The sequence below is a fragment of the Coffea arabica genome, chromosome 1e, assembly GCF_036785885.1.
Source record: "Coffea arabica cultivar ET-39 chromosome 1e, Coffea Arabica ET-39 HiFi, whole genome shotgun sequence".
NCBI lineage: Eukaryota > Viridiplantae > Streptophyta > Magnoliopsida > Gentianales > Rubiaceae > Coffea > Coffea arabica.
In genome coordinates, this window is record NC_092311.1 from 49,344,110 (window position 1) to 49,358,205 (window position 14,096).

The 14,096-nt window shown below is 35.4% G+C and overlaps 1 protein-coding gene and 1 pseudogene across 1 annotated transcript; one reads left to right on the forward strand and one right to left on the reverse strand.

Moving 5' to 3' along the window:
* The first annotated feature begins 138 nt into the window (after positions 1-138).
* LOC113695838 (thiol protease SEN102-like) lies at positions 139-2,201 on the forward strand. The gene is made up of 4 exons (XM_072071538.1): positions 139-244; positions 316-509; positions 1,784-1,873; positions 1,989-2,201. Exons 1-4 carry the CDS (start codon positions 139-141, stop codon positions 2,199-2,201), a joined length of 603 nt encoding a protein of 200 aa, XP_071927639.1.
* A 2,858-nt stretch (positions 2,202-5,059) lies between these two features.
* Positions 5,060-11,625, reverse strand: LOC113695847 (uncharacterized; annotated as a pseudogene).
* Between the last annotated feature and the right edge of the window lie 2,471 nt (positions 11,626-14,096).

Here is a 14,096-nt window from a genome sequence, read left to right on the forward strand (position 1 = left end):
AGGCGTATGGCTTGGCTATAAAAGTCCAGCTTCTTCGTTCTCTTTTGCTCATTTCTTCATTCTCTATTGCTTACGTTCATTTCTTCATTCTCTATGGCTTTCAGACGTGTCTCCAAACTCTTTCTTCCTTCCGGAGTGATGTCCTGCCACTCCGGTACTGGGAGACGCTGGTACGAAGCTACCACACCACCCCGCTCTTTCACCTGGCTGCATTATGGGGTCAAAACTTTGGTCAGACGTCAAGGTATATCTATCTACTTGATCTATCCATATACTCCTATCTATCCTGTTTTAAAGTGTCTTTGTTTTGTTAAGTTGGGCCAACTTGCGTACCAAATGCCGTCTGTGCTGCATTGGAAATGGCGTACCAGATCCATTGCAGGCAGAAGATTCTGCTCTCTGAACACGAACTTATCGAGTACGGCATCTCTGGCTCCTCCTCATTTGCTCTGGCATGGATTTCGAAGAATGGAGTAAGCCTCCGGGACGACTATCTCCAAGGAAAACAGGTAAAAACACGTTGAACACTCACATTTTGGCCCTAGATCTGCACACACAACGCACACTGGCGTCATTCCGAGCCATTGAAGCTGTATTTTGTCCTTTTTGTATGTATGCGTACATATATATATATATATATATATATATATATATAAATATTTGCGTTTTTTGTATATATATGTGTATATTTTTGTGTATATATTTGTATATATATATATATATATTTTTTGTGTATATTGTTGTATATATATTTATATATATATTTGTATATATATATTCTATATATATTTGTGTATTTTTTGTGTATGCTATTTTTGTGTATATATATATATATTTGTGTATATATTTATATATATGTATATATTCGTGTATATATTTGTATATATATATAAATATTTGCTATTTTTGTATATATATGTGTATATTTTTGTGTATATATTTGTGTATATATATATTTTGTGTATATTGTTGTATATATATTTTGTATATATATATGTGTATATATATATTTTTGTGTATATTGTTGTATATATATATTTATATATATATTATATTCTATATATATTTTTTTGTATATATATGTATATATATTTTTTTATATATATATTCTATATATATTTTTGTATATATTTGTGTATATTTTTGTGTATGCTATTTTTGTGTATATATATATATATATATTTGTGTATATATTTATATATATGTATATATTCGTGTATATATTTGTATATATATAAATATTTGCTATTTTTGTATATATATGTGTATATTTTTGTGTATATATTTGTGTATATATATTTTTTGTGTATATTGTTGTATATATATTTGTATATATATATGTGTATATTGTTGTATATATATATTTATATATATTATATTCTATATATATATTTTTGTATATATATATATGTATATATATATTTTTTGTGTATATATTTATATATATGTATATATTCGTGTATATATTTGTATATATATATATTTGTATATATGTTTTTTGTATATATTTGTATATATATTTGTGTATATATTTGTATATATATATATATTTTTGTATATATATGTGTATATATTTGTATATATATATTCTATATATATTTTGGTATATATTTGTATATATTTTTGTGTATGCTATTTTTGTATATATGTGTGTACATATTTGTGTGTGTATATATATGTGTGTATATCTAAATATTTGCTATTTAACTTGGAGAGGACTTTACGACTCAATTCTCACTCTATCTCTATCTGTGTTATGAGCTTTAACATTTATATTTTGCAGGATGGGAAAATAATTTTTATTTACGATTTCATTCGTGGTCCTTCCCTCCATTCGAGTGATTTAATCAAATTCATCTTCAGACAGCCAGCTGTAATTTCTATAAAGTTCTGCAGCAAGTTCGGACGCAACAAAGGGGTATAAATTTAATTAATGCATATTTGGGATTGGAAATTGTAAATTTAGAATTTTTTTTTTTTTGTTACAGGAATTTTATAAAATTGATGGGAAAGTAGCGAATGTTTTGCACACAATGGTAGCAGTGGGATGGGTGTTGGATGACAAAAATGAAGTGTATTTCATGGTGCACAATTCTTGGGGATCTGACTGGGGCAAGAATGGATATGGCTGGATTCATCAATCGTGCATAGAACGTGTTAGAGTGCCTATACTCTATCGTGATTGCAGAGTCATTGCTTGAGTGATATATAATATGACTTTCACGATATGTGCTAGAGGTTTAATCCCTTATAAGCAAGTTTGGTTGTATGGCTATCGTTTTTTGGTTAGGAGCTGTGACGGAATCAGGATTTTTCTTAGTAATTGTAATTATCAAGTCTGCTGGTTGAAAACTAATTTAAGAATTCTGGTAATTGTACGATGGAAATGACTGTCGCGGGTTGATAAACTGTTGACTTTGTGTTCATGGGCTGAAAACAAACAAATATTGCACCAGTTGCAGCTCCGGTCCTGTGGGTTTCCAACTGTTAAGCTGCATCCCAAGTCAAAGGCCTCTGTCTACCATGTGGTGGTTGATTTTTGTTATTGAAGTCGCGATTTCTGAATCGAAACGGTCTAAGCACAGCAAAAGAGTTACAAATTGGCATTCACATTCAATTTTAAGTCCCACTAAGGCTGCCCTGACGAAAAAATGTTATTTTCTGGTCTTGGCTTCCTTGTAACTGCGCTTTTTGTCACTTGTCTGGTCTCTAGAACCTTTGAAGATAAAATTTTGTGGGTGGGTGAAGATAGATGATATGTGCATCCATCCTGGTTAGTGCAAATGCTTGTTAGATCCAAAAATCATATCTGATAATTGGTAATTTATTGATCTCAGCTATGGTGCCAATGTTTGTCATTTGATTGCTAGATACATGTTTATCTGTAGTTCCATAGGCAACGCATTAAAAGGCTCTGCAGTTTGATCATCTGTCTTGTCCTGTATTTCAATTTTCTGTAGCACTTTTGTTGTATTCATCCTACACTTATGTACTACTAGGAGGATAACACTGCACGATGTGCGGTGTAATTTTCAATCGTGCCTAAATGCTCAATTATTCAAATTTAGATATTAAATATGAAAATCAATATCTCTATAGTTATGTTTTTGTAGTTTTATTAAATAGTGAAAATAAGCTACAGTTTTAGCTTTTTGTAGTTTTGGAAGTTTTTTTTTGCATAAAAGGAACTTTAAAATAATATACAATCATATTGAGATACAAAACGAGCATAAAATCCCCAAACAGTCATCTTGCTGCAACTAAAAATGGTGGGGCATAACATCAAAATAAAAGATATCTTGTTGTTAGCATCCTATACATTAGCTTAAACAATCTACCATCCAATTTGCTTCACTGCTTACATGCTTTGATCAAGACTTGCTGCCAAAATACGATAAGATACCTACAATAAGATATAACCATAGCACATTGTAAATAGCAGTATCATATTGGTTTAAAAGATTAAAAATATTAATAGCATCAACTTCCAATTCTGGTTTGTAGCAATAATGATCTATAGTTATCCCATCCTTAGTCCTCCTCTCAATCCCAAAAGTTCAGCTAGAAGATTGGAAGTTATTCCTAATCTTTTACTGATCCGATGGTCCAAAATCCATATCAATTCCTTATAACTCCAGCAACTCCAAGAATGCTTTTTAAACCCTACCAGTGATAAGTTTTCAAAAGCCATCCCTAGGACGAGTCTCTATACAATCATAACCTCATATTTTTCCCTAGTTATGGTCTGCCTGGGTTCTAAAAAGGAGTAATCAAAGGTATTCAAAAGAGGAGAGGATTGAGGTTTGCCAACGTAAAAAGATTAGATTTATTTTGATGATTCAATAAGGACCAGCCAGTGAAAGAAATCACAATGCCCCAAAGAACTCGAAAAAAGGGGAAGGGTTTTCTGCTAGGTATGTTTTTTTTTCATTCATTCCTCACAGTTTAAATGATGATCAATACCAATCTCCCAAGACAAGCGTCCATGTAATAAAATCAGTAAACAGAATAACTTTTCAATTTAACTTGAGAGAAGAAATCATACAACCGAAGCATTTTTTTGTCATTGTACAATTAGAACGGTTTAATTAATTAAAAATAAAATATATGATCCGTCCTTATATACAACTTCACATGAACATTAAACTATTCTATTTTATATCTTTTCAATTGAAATTTCAATTTTTATTTATAAATTTGAAGTGAATAATATGAGTACGATGTTAAATTTCGATTATTTACATTTTTTCTAAGTGTTATTGCTGTTAATAAAGAATGTTAATGATTTATATTATTCAATTATCTTAGATTAGTTGTTTAGTTGTCAATTGAAATTCAATTGATAAATTGATAAGACCTTAGTCTAGTGACTAAGGTTGAGATTCCAAGAAACTCTTGCCCCTTTCCACTTCTTAAATCTTACATGTTACTAATAAAAATAAAAAAATTAATTAATAGACATAGTTGATTTTTTATTCTAGCTTTTGTTTTTGTATTTCCTCATATTGATAAATTATACATATGCTTCGTGATATTTATATCAAGATTCATCAAATGAATATGGATATCGAGTCTTTTCTTATGTATTTCTCTAAGAGCATCTATTTTTGACATTGATATTTTTTAGAATCTTAAAATTGCAGCTAATGCAATTGGTTTACATTGCTTTGAGTACTTGCTTTAAGTAAGATACTATGATGCATACAAGAATCGGAGATGGAGTGCAAGGATTACTAAATAGTTTTCTATAAGGATTTGTTTATTTTTATTACCAACATTATTGAGATTGAATCATTTGAAACGTTTCATATTTTTAATTCCTACTACAATTAAATTGACATAATTTTAATTGAAAGATAGAAGGATAACTTAGGTACAATAAAATCTAAGAGCAAAAAGTGCTTATAGTCTATGTAGTAATACAATAAATAATAGATAGAGAGGTGGAGTCAACAAAATTTTCGTACAGATTTGAGTCAACACAACTTTCGTACAGATTTGAATCAGTTTCTGATTGCTCAAGATTTGTTTGTACCTTAATCTTTGACTGGTTCTCAACATGGATTCAGTGTTGCATCAATATCTGGTCGTCATGCTCGTTGGTTCTTATATTTATGTAGTCTTATTTTCAAGGGAACTTGGTCAAATTAATCTTTGAAAGCATGCATCAAATTCCTCAAAAAATCTTTTGACTTTTCTTCCATCTCTTGGACTAGCATTTCATTCTTCCTGGGATTGTATGTGACTTCACTTGATCCCCCAAGAGGTTTTGCTGGTTCCTGAGAATAGAACAAAGTGCTTGTTGTAAATGCTATCTCGGTTCGTTCCAGTTACATAAAACCAAATTTTGGACCACCAAAAAATACTTGGAGGAGAAGAGGAAGGAGAGAGAGCCTACGATACTGTTACAGGTTTAGATAATTTAGAAAAATATTCTAAGAAGAAAAGCTAAGCTGTAAGAATTTAGGAAAAGAACAAGTTAGTATTGTAGTAACGAATTGCACCTTAATACACTCATATCTTGCTGCTGTAGAGAAGAGGCAAAAGAGAAGGTAATTATGTGTTCTTTCTTATTGTACATACATATTACATTTTGTTATCTAGCAGAGAAGTGTTGAAACGAAAATCTAAGGAGTGTAAAGCTCTTTTTTTTTTTTTTTTTTTGTCTGCAATGACAACTATCTAATTTACTCATACTATTGACGGAGTCTAAAGAGGTTTGTATAGTTGAGGGGTGAACGATCATATTAGATAAATGCACTATTACACTCTGAATTTTTTAAGAACAAGAAGTACAACGCTTCTCGTGAGATGCACTAGGCAGGATTTGAACCCCAACTTAGTGTACGGAGAAGTTTTAAAGGGCGCTCCTGACCAATGGATCAAGACCTAATGGTTAAATCTGAGTATAAAGTTCGTTGAAATTCTATTGAACAGACAGGTTCTGCTCTAAACAGCTTTCATTTGGCATTTTATTAAGTTTAAAGTTAAGCATGTTTTTGAGTCTTTTGCTTAAAAAATTGTTTGTCTTATTGCCTTTTTACACATTCAAATGAAGGGATATCTAGTAACAAACCGTTAGCCAAAAGGTAAAGGAACTTGTCAAGATTACCTGTGGGCTTATTTGTGGCATACTTAATTCTTGAGCTTGAGCTATCTTGTTTGCAAAAGCAATTGGAGCTTCATTGTCGTAGAGCTCCTCAGACCCTTCATCTTTCTCTTTCAACATTCTGGAACTGGATTCATTCATCGGTTTCAATTCACTTGATGTTGATTCAGGACAACTTGAGCTTCTTTCACGACTACTTTCACGAAAATTTCCAAGTTCATAATATCCCCTTTCACTTTCATGATCGCCACATTGACTCCTAAATCCACTATAGTTGGCTTGCTCAGTTGATGCTGTTGAAAAATTTTGCAGATCAGTTTGTCCCCTGTCATATTCATGAACTAGGCATTCATTTCCAAGTCCATTGTTGGCTTCCAAGGCAGAAGTTGTTGAAAGATTTGAGGATTCCTATCAAGTATAATTAGCTGCCATCAACCAATCTTGTTTCTGACAGGCAAGTCTTGTAGACATATACTAGTTTGGAGTCATTGAAAGGGCTAGGAAAAAGAGAGATATCCAGGCAAAGAATTCTAATTACTGTGTATAAAGGAGCTAGCACACATGAAATGCATTATTAATCAGGAACTTCCAGTAATCATATTTTGAATTACATGATTGCATAAGAAACAAATCAAATAGAACAACAAACTTCTTAAATTGCATTTTTGTTCTTGATGACTGACCTGCAATACGGCATCCCTACCATGTGAGATACAAGATGTTGTATCCTCCACAGCCAATGATGTGGTAACTGGTGCACTCAAAGGCAAACTTTCTCCTCTTGCATCATTCAGGATATTACTAGTTTCTGCCATTGGTGTTCCAAACTCTTCATGCATTTCGTCAGTATAGTGGGATGAAGAGCAGGGATCAATTGAAAATTTGGGTTGCAAAACTGATCTAGGAGACAAGGGTATAATGGAAGGAACTTGCCGAACCAGTAAATGTGGCAGTAATCGTGATACTTGGCGACCATTGTATCTCTCATTAACTCTTGGGAATCCTCTCTCTGCTGTCTGTTGTCCACCTTCATTATCTTGATTTGATTCTTGAGCGTCATGCTCCTCAACTGCCATGGCCATGTCCAAGTTTCCATACTGTGAAATATCAATTGATTCTTCTCCTGAATCTTCAGAGGTTCCAACATTGTCATCTTCCCCAATTGCTTCATAATATGCAAATATCTCATCATGCTCTTCCATCATTTCTGCTTGGTCTCCAGTATACCCAATATATGTTGGACTACTCGTCAAAGACCATTCTGCGTGTGCCATTCCACCTTCCTGTATCCAACCATCAGTTCCACTATCTTTGTCTCCAACACTGAAGTTCTCTGCTTTGCTATTTTCGGGCAGATTTGAATCATCATGACCGCAAGTCCTCTTCACCTCCTTCTCAATATTCTGAGAGAAATAGGATTGTTGATGGTCCATATGACACGAGAAATAATAAGTTTTAAGTACCTAACATTGTATCTCTGTGTCTTTGTTTGTGTGTGATTCATGCATCAATCTATACGAGATGTTTAGATCTCAATTATTAACAAAAAACCAAGAAAAGACTGCAAACTTACAAAATGATAGGACAAATGCTTAAGGATGGCAATTGGGATGGGTGCACACAAGAGAAACTGATAGGGGTACCACCCCGCCACCCGTTAAAAAAATTTTAAAAATATATATAATATATTTAATTTAATTAGTTATAAACTTATAATAATGATATTATTAGTTATAAATATTATATTATGTATATTAATATATATATATATATATATAATATGATTAATATTATCAATTAAACTAATAATTGTATGTGTATACTAATAGAAATTATTAATTAATTATACTAAATTTACTAATACATTTATACTAAATTTCTAATTATACTTAACACTATATATTTTTTTTCTAAAAAAAAAACACAGTAACAGTGGGTAGAACATGCCCCGTTGCCATTCCTACAAATGCTGAGCATAATTACAACCTAACGCAATCTCAAATTAGTGAGTAAAGTCAATAAAAGAATTTAATGTACGTATTGATCCCAATGATATTTGGATCAGAAGTAGAACATGGTTAATTCAACGTCATAAAATGACGGGCAAAAGCTAGAATGTCGATGTTATGGTTTTCTCTCCAAGTGACTTCATCTCACTCCATCTAATGCTGAAAAGGGCAAAAAAAAAAAGAAAAAGAAAAAAGAAGACTTACCTCTGGCTTCTCAGCAACACCACTCTTAGAATCACAAGTAATAGGCTTTCGGTAATTCTCTTCACTGCTGAAGTTGAAACCTGATGGACGGTCTTGGCTTGCATCAGGTAACTCAGCATTTGAAGTTAACTGTGTAAGTGGCTTAGGGGCTTTTTCCGTCATTTTCCCTGCCGATGCAACAGGCTCCTCAGAACTTCTGGTGTTTGACACTTCTACGGTGCCAATTTCGCTAACCTCGTGTATGTCCTTTAATATTGATTCCTTTTCATCTCCTCCCCCACATTGATGTGGTGATGCAGCCGATATGTCTTCACTGCTAGAGGTGATTTCTCCTTCCATGCTTCCTTCAGAAATTCGATTTTCATCATGGGATGAGATGCTCCCATCGACTGTTAATGGAGGTGAACTAATTTCGGAAACCTCAACCTGCAAGTCTGAAGAAATGGAATAAGTAGGGGTATGACTGCAAGCCTTGTCAGCAAAGAAGTGTCCCTCCATTCTGTTGTCATGCAACATGGATGGACCGGAGTTAATTAAATCATGCTCCATCTCACTTCTGCTGTCCCACTTTGCGGAAATGTTTCTAGAAACTGGAGATGACAAGGATTTTAGGATTGCATCTTTATCTACTCTTGGAAATTGTTCTTCCTCTTCGGACGACGATGCAGTGCTGGACTTGCCACTTAAATCGTCAGACGGCATCCAGATTGTCTTTTCTTCAGAATTTTCTTCTTCCTGATGACCATCTACTAATTCTTCTCCCTGTTCGGGGCTCTGGATGTGTTCTTGGGCGTAACTATGATCTCTAACCATGTTTGAGTTAGACTTTGGTGGTTGAGATGTCTCAACTTCAATTATCTTCTCAGTGTCTTTTTGATCTGCATCCAAACGGTTAAATATTGATTGAGTCATATGATTAGAAACCAATGTTATATTGCATCGTCTTTCTTGTGTGTGTGTGTGTGTAGATTTTTGTTCGTGTGTGTGTGATTGGTTAGGGTAGCATTTCACCTAATTGGCTTTCTAACTCGGAGTTCTCATGTTGTCCAGAACCCCTCTCCCTCTCCTTGAATGCAGAGTCATAAAATTGAGATGCGTCTTTTCGATCTTGCTTTGATCCTCCTGGGAAGGAAGACTCTAAGCTAGAGCTCTCATGTCTGCTGAACAGATCCTTCTGGTGCAGTGGCAGGAACTCTTGATCAAAACTACCACCTGTAAGAATTGGTTTCTCTTCCTGTGGATCATAAGGAATGTCAAAAGGGTTGTGCATTGGTACCAAGATAGAAGGAGCTGAGCCGGGCATGGGAGAAAACCGGCCTGATGGAGGGTTGAGGATAGAAGGATTATGTCTTGGTACCATTAAAGGGGTAATATGACCAAAAGGCGCACTGTTGTCCATGTTCATCAGTGTCTTTCTTACCTGAAGGCTCAACAATTTGCGTGCTCTTCGCCTTGCAATTAAGCTCTCCAACCTCCTGTTTCTCTCAATCTCAGAAATTCCGACATCCATCAGATTCTTCTGATCATCCTCATTCCACTGCACAGCCTTGTTATTTTCCTCTTTATCACGCTCATCATCTTCCCCTTCTGTGCCTTCTGAACTCTCTGTCTCTATCTCGCCTCTCTCGCGATCAAGCCTCTGAGACCCTTCATGGGATTGAATGCGAAATTCAGGTCTTAAATCTCGCTGACGATTTTAGGATTGCATCTTTATCTACTCTTGGAAATTGTTCTTCCTCTTCGGACGACGATGCAGTGCTGGACTTGCCACTTAAATCGTCAGACGGCATCCAGATTGTCTTTTCTTCAGAATTTTCTTCTTCCTGATGACCATCTACTAATTCTTCTCCCTGTTCGGGGCTCTGGATGTGTTCTTGGGCGTAACTATGATCTCTAACCATGTTTGAGTTAGACTTTGGTGGTTGAGATGTCTCAACTTCAATTATCTTCTCAGTGTCTTTTTGATCTGCATCCAAACGGTTAAATATTGATTGAGTCATATGATTAGAAACCAATGTTATATTGCATCGTCTTTCTTGTGTGTGTGTGTGTGTAGATTTTTGTTCGTGTGTGTGTGATTGGTTAGGGTAGCATTTCACCTAATTGGCTTTCTAACTCGGAGTTCTCATGTTGTCCAGAACCCCTCTCCCTCTCCTTGAATGCAGAGTCATAAAATTGAGATGCGTCTTTTCGATCTTGCTTTGATCCTCCTGGGAAGGAAGACTCTAAGCTAGAGCTCTCATGTCTGCTGAACAGATCCTTCTGGTGCAGTGGCAGGAACTCTTGATCAAAACTACCACCTGTAAGAATTGGTTTCTCTTCCTGTGGATCATAAGGAATGTCAAAAGGGTTGTGCATTGGTACCAAGATAGAAGGAGCTGAGCCGGGCATGGGAGAAAACCGGCCTGATGGAGGGTTGAGGATAGAAGGATTATGTCTTGGTACCATTAAAGGGGTAATATGACCAAAAGGCGCACTGTTGTCCATGTTCATCAGTGTCTTTCTTACCTGAAGGCTCAACAATTTGCGTGCTCTTCGCCTTGCAATTAAGCTCTCCAACCTCCTGTTTCTCTCAATCTCAGAAATTCCGACATCCATCAGATTCTTCTGATCATCCTCATTCCACTGCACAGCCTTGTTATTTTCCTCTTTATCACGCTCATCATCTTCCCCTTCTGTGCCTTCTGAACTCTCTGTCTCTATCTCGCCTCTCTCGCGATCAAGCCTCTGAGACCCTTCATGGGATTGAATGCGAAATTCAGGTCTTAAATCTCGCTGACAATTGGAGGAAGAACATTCAGCGTGGACAACTAGAGAATCCACTTCCACCTCTCGAATTTCTTTCGGTTGTTGTTCTATTATAGCACTTTTATCAACCGTACCATGGTTAAAGGTTGATGAGAAAACGGTGCTTTTCTCCTCCTCGCTTGTTTGCGAGTAATCATCCCTGCTTGTCTCTCTTGATCTTCTTCGTCTAACAGATCGGGCATGCACATCATTTTTGACAAGTCTACTCGTCCTAACAGGTTTTGCGCCATCGCTAGCATTCTTCTCGTCTCTTTTGGGATTCTTGGCATTGCCAAATCTATAATATAATTTAGCGGTTGAAACAACTATGCAGACAAATGTAGACAAGTATATCACCAGCCAAAAGAGCGAGGGATTACATGCATAAAGAAGTCCAAGGAATATCAAAGTAGATGAAACATATGGGTGAGTTTTCACACAGTTCCAAACAAATCTGATCGAAAAGTAAAGAACTTTTAGCATGCAAACTTGAACGTCCTTCCTGCTAATAGCCATTTCTATTTCTGGGAAAATTTCGCCTTTTCATGCAAAGCTTTTTCTGTTCTCAAATGGTTCAATAACCCTCGGAGGAATAAATCCAATATCCCAATTGTCGACCGAATAGATGAACCAAAGGAAATAGGAAAAGAAAAGGGGAGAGACAGAGAAAGGGGGGGAAAATAGCACGATTACTCCAAAAAATTTTTCAAGTGACCACACAAGAGTTTGTTATGAAAATGAGAAACACTATGAGAAGGCAATGAAATTAGTGTGGATAGAAAGAATTCGTTGGCTTTGCCTTTAAATTCGAGGCCGATAAATGAAAGAATTTTGAAAATCTTTCTTTGGTTGACAGCTACTTTGGCTCCTTTCTTTGAGGCCATTGCTTATGTACTCATCATCCTATTTTCGTGGTAACTAAACTATACACTAGAAGAAGAGCACAGGAAGGCAGTCGCGGAGATAGACAGCGAATGCGGTTTTAGCAAATGATGATATATTATTGATCGGATATCCCCTTTCCTACTTCACTCATATATTTTTTCCATCCCTACTGTACTGTTGTAGCAGTGCATGTTTTGAGGATAGATTCAGCTTTTGCAAATTAAATCCACTTTGTACGTAATTTAATTATGATCAAGGTAAAATTAGTACTAGTTTGGGAGATAATACATAAAACTTGAATTAATTATTGATGTCTGGAATAACAAATTAAGTTGGCACATTTTCACCCAAAATTTCCTTCTGAATCATTATGACGGGAATATATTATACTGCTGTTTTTGACGGCTACACCTCACTAAACGGGAAGAAGTATCAGCAAATGCGTTATAACTCAAAATTACTTGGTCTCGAGTTTAAAGGTAAGTGGGTTGTTCTTTTTTGTCAAAGCCAAGAAAGGACTTTTGATAATTTTACAAACCTTAACCCAACAGGAAACCACAAAAGCGGCCAACTTTTATGGTTCCTGCAGCCAACTTTTATGGTAAGTGGGTTGTTCAAAAACCAAATTTGTGTCGGTCACCGACCGCAACACCTTGACCGTGACTCTTGAAGGCGCGCTTTCGTAATCTGCAGCAACCACGCCTTGATTCCACTACTCGCAACCTATGAAGGCTCTCTTAACAGTACGAGCTTATTGTTTTTTTTTTTTTTTTTCACCGTGATAATATTTTTATAATCTACTCGAAAATACTATCGGAGGAAGTCATTCAAAATAACAAGTCACAAATAATAGCTAATGGGAGACAAGATTTGAACCCTTGATCTCTCACCTACAACCAAAACTTGAAGTTTTGATGATGACCAACAGATCAAATAGTTGTTGGCGTAATACGAGCTTATTGAGAAATGCGCTTGCTTTCAACTGATGAAGGGGAAAAAAAAAAGTTAAGAAAAAGAAAACCTTTGTTTTTATTTTTGAGGAAAAAGAAAACCTTTTTTCACGCAAACAAATGACTAAGAACGTACACTGAGACGTTAAATCCCGAGGCCAACGGTGATACATGGCGGTGGACATGCATGCTAATTCAACTCTATTCTCCTTCCCATGCATATGACAATGATAACGATGACTTTATTTTTCTCCTTAAGCGAAAAATGTAGTTGTATTTGGTTCTCCAGTAGTTTGTCATTGGTTCTTTCATAATCAAATAACGGTTTCTTTTAAATTTTTCATAGACCACATGATTAATTAATATACAAGCCCACGAGAAAGAATGCATTCTTGGTTTGTAGATTCGTGAGATTGTGAAAGTTTCACTTCAATCACTACTACATAGAAAGTCAGAAGAAATTCGAAATAACTCCATTTATTCACGTATGTATCTTGTCTATTACACGTGCCATGAGATAAGATTTTATCATTTCATGGGCCATGGCAGACGACCGTATGGAAGACGAAAGATTTTTGAGAATATTTCCAACCTTGAATATCCAAACCTGAGAAAGAAAAGAGCGGACCAACAAACTGGCAATCAAATTCCACCGCTGCCTCTCCACAATTATTCTAAAAATGTCTTCACATTTTTTTTCCCCGTAGCTAATCCAGGAAAACTTCTTCTCAAACCCTTCATTCACAGCCAAAAGCGAAAAAAGAATGGACGACAGGTTTGTTTGGATTGCTTCATATTTTCCCAATTTTATTTGCTTACATCATATTTACAATTTTCAATATACCTTTTTATCTTCCCAATATCTTTTTATCTCACATACATCACATCACAAAAAGTGCTACAATAAAAAATATCTCAAATAATCCCAAATAACTTACCATCCAAACAGACCCGTGACGATCGCGTCAAACAATTTGTTAGATACAAGAAAGAGATGATGGCCCTCGCCACGCTAAAAATCCAACTCAGGCAAAGGCAACTTGTGGTCGTCATACAATCCCCCACTCCACAAAATGTCAATAACAGCAAACCAACAAAATCTGCCCAAGTTATCCTCACAATCCATTTATTAGCACAGGATTGTAAATGCAA